The 9,100-nt window shown below is 40.6% G+C and overlaps 1 protein-coding gene across 1 annotated transcript; it reads right to left on the reverse strand.

The window, feature by feature from the left end:
- Nucleotides 1-511: 511 nt before the first annotated feature.
- Nucleotides 512-5,441, reverse strand: SYF2 (SYF2 pre-mRNA-splicing factor). The gene is made up of 7 exons (XM_008592913.1): nt 5,100-5,441; nt 4,772-4,879; nt 4,059-4,184; nt 3,459-3,576; nt 3,007-3,097; nt 2,181-2,279; nt 512-946 (listed from the first exon to the last, which is right to left on the reverse strand). The coding sequence occupies exons 1-7, from the start codon at nt 5,124-5,126 to the stop codon at nt 781-783; spliced, it is 735 nt and encodes a 244-aa protein (XP_008591135.1). The 5' UTR covers nt 5,127-5,441; the 3' UTR covers nt 512-780.
- Nucleotides 5,442-9,100: the final 3,659 nt, after the last annotated feature.

Below are 9,100 nucleotides of genomic sequence, written 5' to 3' on the forward strand. Positions count from 1 at the left end.
GTGTACAATCAAATATTTCTTTTAAATGACAAAGTGTTAGCAAATTCTATTCCAAAGCATTTTATTGTTTTTCGGAAAAAAAGAACTGTACATGGTCAATAGTCATGGCAGGATAGTTCTGCTACTCCCTGAACTTGGTCATACGCAGCTCTGGGGAGAGACTGTACCATCCCTTTAGTAGCCACTGCCATCTTCACTGTCCACAGCTTCAGTTCCCAAGTCCAGCTCTAGGGCCGAGCCCATGGAGCATTCGGGAGAGTGTGGCGCTGGGAGCGCAGCAGTGCTCCCGCTGTGTGTTCGGATCCTATATAGGGATGACCGGTGCGCTCACAGCGCTCACTGGCTGAGCGCGGTGCGGCCGGTCTCAAAAGGGACCAAAAAAAAAAGTCCAGCTCTAGATTTTTCCAAATTCATAACAATATTCAAAGCAATAGTGACTGCATTTATGCATGCTGCCAGCAATCTTAAGCCCAAAATGCTTCAAAGATTAAACAGTCATACACATTCAAAATACATAGAAAAATAATATAATTAGAATTTATACAAAGTAGATTTTTACAAAACAACTTCACTACAAGAAATACTTCTTATATCCAAGTGCAAAAAATGCGGAAATATACATGGAAGTATATGTTTAAGAAAAAACATTTTTATTTCTAAATGCTGAGTGGGAAGGTATAGACTAAGTTCTGGTTAACTAATAAAATTTAAGAGAACTTCAATTTGCTAGCAGAAATTTTCACTCCATTCTCAAACTTCTAAAAACAGTTCCTGATGGAATTAAACAGCTGTTCCTCTTTCCAAATTCTGTTTAATTTCAGCTGTATATTTCCCATAGAATCTTTCTGCTTTCTTGTTGAATTTGGCATTCCTTTCATTAATGTAGTCAATATCCGCATCATCATTATAAGGACGTCTCCGGCTATATTTGTCTCGTTTTTCAATTCTGAGGGAAGAAGAAAATAATTTACAAAATTCAAAATTGCCTTCTTTTCTCATCTTAATAAAACATGGCCAAATAGTTAAGAATATAATCAGTACATGTAGAATTGCACACTTTGGGGTAGGGGGAGGGAACCCAGTTTTCATCAAGTTCAAGTAGAAACTGCTAATTAACAGTAAAACCCCAGGTATAAACCATGAAATTCAGTACATACTAAATCAGCATGCTTCTAAAACAGCAACAATACATCATTAGGAACTGGACACATGAAGTATTACTTAAAATAATTACTACACAGAGACCGGTTCCCGCTCACTGGCTGAGCATGGTGCAGGCGCAACAAACACCGAGGGTTGCGATCCCGTTACCGGACAGTAAAAAAGACAAAAAGGAAAAAAAAAAATAAATAAATAATTACTACAATAATAATTATATTAATAATAGCCACAGCTAATACTGAGTGCACAGACATTATTCTTAATACATGAATTAACTAGTAAAACATAAATTTGGGCTGTCCGATTAGCTCAGTTAATTAGAGCATGGTACTGATAACACCAAGGTCAAGGTTTCAGAACCCTGTACCAGCCAGCCACCAAAAAAACTGTGTGTGTGGAGGGCCGGCCCGTGGCTCACTTGGGAGAGTGCAGTGCTGATAACACCAAGGCCATGGGTTCAGATCCCTATATAGGATGGCTGGTTGGCTCACTTGGGAGAGCGTGGGGGGCTGACAACACCCAAGTCAAGGGTTGGGATCCCCTTACCAGTCATCTTTAAAAAAAAAAAAAAAAAGGGTGTGTGTGTATATATATATACACATAGATATAAATTAATTCTGCTCTACCTAACATTCATCTCTGTCAGTGTTAAGAAACACAAATATAACTGAAGTACACTGTACATTTATTAAAACATCTTGCTTCTTCTGATCAGAGAATGGAATGACTATTAAAGTAAAAGCCTTAAAGGAAGAATAATTTTCTTTAGACCTCTCCTCTTCAATTATAACAACTCAATTTCATCAATATTTTGCTTCACAATTCCAAATCATATGGACTCAACCCATACTTGCTGTCTATCCCCAAAACTACCATAGATATTAGGCCAGAAATGAGCAATTACGAGTATAATTTTCGTCTATTCAATTCATTCAAAGCACATTAGACTTAGATGCACATTCTAAGTCTATTTTGTCATTAACAGTTTAAAATTTCAGGCTGCTCTATTGAGTACTTACTGTTTTTCCAGATCTATGACCATCCTATCAATTTCCTCTGTGGAAGGCACATGTGTTCCATGAAGAAGACTGTTGGATGTTGGGAAAAACTCTTCTCCACTGAAAAGACAGAAAATGGACTTACAGTAACACTATAAGTGCTCCATTTTCAAATGTCAAACTAAACTTCCACTCATGATGAAAGATAAAATATATACATGTATTTACTGTGGGATCCTACCTTAAATTTAAAAAAAAAAAAAAAAAAGAAAGAAAATACAGAATTAGAAAGGACCTAGGAAATCACCTACTCCAACACCTTCATTCTATAGATGAAAGCGCCAACGGTCAGAGGTTAAAGGACTTATAAAGGGTCACAAAGTGTTACAAACAGAGTTGGGATTAGAACTTCCAAGCTTAGGTTATTTCTCTTTCCATTAAAACAGAAGTCTGCAAACTACAGTCCACCAAGTCTTTGAAAATAGTTTTTTTTTTTTAAAAGATGACCGGTAAGGGGATCTTAACCCTTGACTTGGTGCTGTCAGCACCATGCTCAGCCAGTGAGCGAACCGGCCCTCCCTATATGGGATCCGAACCCGGGGCCTTGGTGCCATCAGCACCGCACTCTCCCGAGTGAGCCACTGGGCCGGCCCTACAGCAAATTTAATTTAAACCTCATTTGGCTTTATTGTGATTCTACAGTCGGGAAACACTTCATACTATAAAATAGAATAAGTGTTCCAATGAACCAAGCAGAGGCGGTTATGTGTATGTGTATTCACACACACAAACATATCCATATTGCTTCAGGATGAAAAAAAGACTTACATTAAACCTGTCAACTTACTGTTTTTCTCTCAGCGTCTCATACACTTCCATGTTAGGTTTGATCTGCTTAGTCAACCGATGATATTGGCGTAACTGGGCAGCAGCATAATCTAAAAATAAAGTGGGAATCAGAGATGATATATTACCTTGTTTGGGCATTACTATTCAAAGAAAAATCAAAATTATTACTAAGTAATATAAGCACAAGACACTAATCTAAGCACAGCTTCTACGCCGAAGATGCTGATAAGCAGACTTTGATTAATTTTACCACAAAGAATAAAAGAATCCAGCTGACTGAAGTGCAGCCTTTTGACTTCGGCCCTATGAGACATTTTGTATTTTTCTTGGGTTTAGGCCTCTCGGAGAATACTCCATGAAGGAAGCATGAGGAGCACATCCTTTCTAAAATCCAAAAACAGTGAAGGCAATGTTTACCTAACAGGCTTGTTCAATAAAGGTCAATTTTACCAGAAAATCCCAGATCAGGGTTTTTCCTCTTCTTTTTCCTCTCCCATCTTTCTGCATCTTCTGCACTGATCTCTAGCAACTTCATTTTCTCATAGTCTTCCCCTCTTGCTGCACATTCCTTAAAAAAAAGAAAAAAGCTGGTACCTACAATTATGATACAAGCAATGATTTGATCTATTTTAAATCAAGAAAGATCCAATACAGATATGAAGCACTACTTTAAAAATAATGATTAATATTTCAAGAAAATTTGGAAATCTGCTATGGTATATAAGAAGAAAGCATACAACACATATTGGGTGTTTATCAGCTGTCAGGTCCTGTTCTAAATGTTTTACATGCATAACTTTTTTAACTCATGATTAACTCAAATTATTATTACAGTCCTCATCATATAGATGAGAAAACACAGGTGGAGAGATTAAACACAGGTTAAATAATTCTCTCAAAGTTTTGCAGCACTAGTAAAAAGCAGAGCCAAGATGTGAACTCTGGCAGTTTGGCTCCAAAGCCAGAGAACTCAACCATCATGTTCTACTGTCTCAATGCAAGAGAATGACCGAATAAATCACTTATGAAGAGAACAGAGTAGTTCCCCACCTTTTTCTTTTGTTCTTCCTGTAGTTCCCATTCCAAACGAGCTTTTTTGGCTTCCCAGTTTGCAGGTAACTTAAGCCTTTTATCTTCTTCCACAACTTCCTGGTGATTCAATTTACGAGCTTCATTCTAAAACCATAACCCAAAAAGTTAGTCAGCTGAAACACGAAAAAAAATCCAAATGATCTTGCCTCCTTGGAGGAGCATCAGGTAGAACACATAAACAAGGTAACCCCATTTTATCCTAAAAGCAGTAGAGAACCATCAAAGGATGTTAAGCAAGGGAACAGCCTAATAAAGTCTCCATTTGCATATATTGAGAAAAAAATGTGTTGGGTTGCACTGTTTTGCTGTTTGCCCTACGGGTTAATATCAGCTTTGCTTCCGTTTAGCTCTTTGGGTTGGATAGGAACAAGGTTTTGCAAAGTGGGGGAGTCATACTACAGTGGCATTTAGGTCTCCCGAATCTAGCCCACATAAATTAAATCAGATGTGGGTAGAGAGGAGATGGAGCGAGCAAATGTGCTTTTTTAAGTTCTCAAAGTGATTCCAGTGCGCTGCCAGCGTTGAGAACCACCGGGATAGATCTTTCATCTCGGGGGACGATCCAGCTCGGAGGGTCTGTCAAGCGCACTGGTGCATCTTCCTCGTCCCTCTACAAACGCGCACGGACCTGGCCAGGGGACAGGTCTGAGCTGGCCTCGCGGATTACTCACCCGCTTCAGATGTAGCTCCCGGAATTTGCGCAGTCTCTGTTCGCGCTTCTGGGCGGCCAGTTCCTCCGCCGCCCGGTCAGACCCCTCCTCCACGCTACCAACTGGCACCTGTGGCGAAGATGAGCGGCTTGAGGTGGGGCCGGCTCGGCTTCTCCCCGGAAGGCTCAAGCCGAGTCCCCGCCCGTCAGAAGGCCTCCACCGCCGCCCTAACCCCACAATGTCTGCACCTCCCTGGCCCAGAACCCAGGCTTCGCCTCCACCTCTCGCCCCTACCTCCCCTCGGAACCCTCACCCACAAAACCCCCTGGGAAGTGCCCATGGCACTCACCTCCTCGGCTTCAGTCGCAGCCGCCATCACAACTTTTCTCTTCCCACTTCCGGCAACAACACAGAGCACTTCCGTCGGCCTTGGGACCGCCCCGCCGATACGTACAGATAAGCTACTGTAAGCCCCGCCCCTCCCCGGAGGCCTCAGGAAGATGGGACCAATCCCTGCCCCTCTCAGCGGTGAGGTGTTTTCGATTGGGCAGGGTCTTGCGCCGCCGCAGAAGGCCGCAGAGGCGATGGCAGGAAGTGGTGAGGCAGGGAGGAAAGGATCGGGAGGCGTTTAGAACAGGACGTCTAGGAAGGAATGGCCAAAGGATCCTGGCAGAAAGTCACCCACTCTGCATGTTGTTCATATGAGAGGGAAGTGCTTTCCGTCCAGCACTTAGCCTCAGTGTCACTTCCTCCGAGAGGCCGGGCTGCCCTGACTACCTTGTCTTACGTAGGCAGTTGGTACTATGTGTCATTGGACGCCATTGTAATTCTCTTCAGTAGAGTAAGATGTTTCTCTTGTCTCTTGTTCATTTTCCATTTCGCCTTTCAGCGTTATCAGCTGGAGGAAAGTAGAGCCCGTCTCATCTTGTTCATTCTTACCTGCCTAGCGGGGAAACAATGCCAAAATTAATAACTGAGATAATTAAGGTGCTGGATAGAAGAGGAATACATGAAATTTTTTAAAAAATTTTAAATTTATTATTAACATATTCGTTCTTACAAATCTTGATATTTCTTTATGCCCTTTACCAGACCTATCACTTCCCAACCCCCCTCCTTCCCTATCCCCTCATCTCTATTATCCTTAGGTTTTGAAAATTACCTTTTTCTGCACTAACAACTTCTGATTAGATGTAGAAACAAAAAAGTAATCCCGAAATGAATCGATATCTAGGTAAAAAAATTATTTATTTATTTATTTATTTTTTAAAGATGACCGGTAAGGGGATCTTAACCCTTGACTTGGTGTTGTCAGCACCACGCTCAGCCAGTGATCTAACCGGCCATCCCTATATGGGATCCGAACCCGTGGCCTTGGTGTTATCAGCACCGCACTCTCCCGAGTGAGCCACGGGCCGGCCCTAGGTAAAAAATTTAAATGGTAACACTAGAAATAAAAAATAAAATACACAAAAATTAAATGAAGGCTTATGTATTTTCTGGTTGGAAGACTTAATATAAAAACATAATATCACAAAAGAGTGTCTCAAATGAGTTTATAAATGTCATGCTATTCCCATCAGAATCTCGAGTGGGTTATAGTTTTTGTTTTCTGGAACTGTTAAATAATGGAGCAAATATCTAAAACTTCAACAACCCAGTGTGTTGGTAAGTCTGTGAGGAAACATTAATTTTACATGTATTACTGGTAGGACTGAAAACAAGTCCAACCCTAAGGAGGGAAACTTGGCAATATCTATAAAAGTTACAAAGGCGTTTACTTTTACCCAGCTCTCACACTTCTGGGAATTTATTCAACAGATACAATTGCACAGGTATAAAATGACTTACGTAAGAGGTTGGTCATTTCAGCTTTTTGTTTTTTTTTTTGTAATAAAAGATTGGAAACAACTCAAATGTCTGTCAATGGAAGGTTGGTTAAATAAATTATGGTACATGCAGTGGAACACTATAAAGCTGTAAAAAGGAATGGGTTAGCTGTCTGTACACTGATTTGGAAAGATCTCCACAATATACTAAGTGAAAAATGCAAGGTGCAGAACTGTGTATATAGTGTGCTGTATTTTGAGGACTGGTAGGATTAGGGTTATCAAGAATATATTTTTGTTTTGCATAAAGAATTTAGGAGGTATAGACAAGAAGCTAACAGAAGTTACAATCCATTTTGGGGGGTGTTTACTCTGTGTGTATATATATGGGCTCATATACATTATTTTGAACTATATGAATACAGTTCTAATTCTAAAATTAAAAAAATTTAAAGTTTGAATAGAAGAATTGAAAATAGCTAAGAGTATTTCTGAATAAAAATAGTGAGGAGGGACTTGTCTTACAAAGAATTAAAACTTAAAAGAAGGCTTCAGTAATGAATACAATATTGTACATGCACAGGAAATGACACATAAATCAACAGAATGGAAAATTCACAACTAGATTCAACGGGGAAATGGTGCTGTATAGAAGAGAATAAGTTAGTCCTTGCATAGTTGGCTAAAAGCTGGACAAAAAATTAAATTTGTATCTCAGAATATGGAAAAATAACATCATCAACATCAGGAAATAAAAATTAAAACAATTACATGTGGTTTTATGCCTCTCAGATTGGTAAAAAAATAAAATAAAATAAAATCAATAAAATCAAATAATGGAGAAGATTCCAGAAACATGCACTTCCAAGCAACACTTAAGAATGGGAATTGCTGCAACTTTAAGAAAAGTTAATCAGCAATATCTATTAAAATTAGAATTATATCAACCCTTTAACTCAGCAGACCCACTTTTGAGAAATTATCCCACAGAAATTAAAGTACCAATACTTATGCATTTGTGTACAAGGACGTATACTGTGGCAAAATAAAAAAAAAGTCTATCACAAAGATTTCAGAAACCATTAAATTCCCCTATGCTAAGGAAGATTTTGAAATATGTCCTGGGAAAGTGACCTCCTATCTTTTTTTTTTTTTTTTTTTTTTTTTAAAGATGACCGGTAAGGGGATCTTAACCCTTGACTTGGTGTTGTCAGCACCACGCTCACCCAGTGAGCGAACCGGCCATCCCTATACAGGATCCGAACCCGGGGCCTTGGTGTTATCAGCACCGCACTCTCCTGAGTGACCCAAGGGCCGGCCCGTATCTTTAGTATAGTTGACAATACCCATGGCGAAGAAGTAAGAGGAGAAATAAAGGGAAAAGGAGCATTAAATAGGTTCTAGGGGTTGGGCCGGCCCGTGGCTCACTCGGGAGAGTGCGGTGCTGATTTAACACCTAAGGTCCCGGGTTCGGATCCCACATAGGGATGGCCGGTTCGCTCACTGGGTGAGCGTGGTGCTGACATCACCAAGTCAAGGGTTAAGATCCCCTTACCGGTCATCTTTAAAAAAAAAAAAAAAAAAAAATAGGTTCTAGGGGCTCTGTTTGCTGAGCTCAGAGATATTCGGAGGTAGCACTGACAGAATGTTTTTCCCATTCAGTTTTTTAACATTTATTGAATATCTACTAGGTGCCAGACCCTTTGAGGGGGCCAGATGGCATAGAAAAGTCATCAGGGGAGGCTTGTTTTATAGATCTTTGATTTTTCTAGGAAGGCATATAGTCATTTGGGAAGAGTGGCGCTTGTATGCTTCTTATTTTACTATTAAGAATCCTATCCCCTTACCAGCCAGCTGCCAAAATAATAATAATAATAATCCTATTTCATTCTTTTCTCCATTCCTGCCAGTAAAATTGAGCTCCATATTGCCAGTTTGTTTACAATATAAAGTCATAGAATTCCTAAGCCTAACCTTAAAAAATGCAAATCTTCATAATTAACTAAAGGAGTCTCTGGAAGAGATAAAAAGAAGCAGCATAGAGAAGGGAAGTGGGCCGGCCTGTGGCTCACTTGGGAGAGTGTGGTGCTGATAACACCAAGGCCACGGGTTCGGATCCCTATATAGGGATTGTGGGAATCCCATGGGCACTCGACAGGAGACAGTCCCTAGCAATATGACGCCCTTCCGGGTTCTTCTCCGCTGTAAGCGATCCTGCCAGGCGGCAAAAGATCCCCACGGCGCCAGAATCCAACCTTTCACAAATCGGGACACACCCCAGTCCAATCCTGTCCAATCAGCTACCGCCCCGTCCACTTCCTACCCAGTCCCAGAACGCGGCTCTCTGTAAATAGAGGCGCAGTCTTTAAATAAACGGAATTTCTCTGGTGAACCGTCAGACCGGGTTTCGCTGCCTTTCTTTCAGGGATGGCCGGTTCCCTCACTTGGGAGAGCGTGGTGCTGACAACACCAAGTCAAGGGTTAAGATCCCCTTACCGGTCATCTTTAAAAAAAAAAAAAA

This window comes from Galeopterus variegatus, unplaced genomic scaffold (assembly GCF_000696425.1).
Source record: "Galeopterus variegatus unplaced genomic scaffold, G_variegatus-3.0.2 Scaffold8459, whole genome shotgun sequence".
Lineage (NCBI taxonomy): Eukaryota > Metazoa > Chordata > Mammalia > Dermoptera > Cynocephalidae > Galeopterus > Galeopterus variegatus.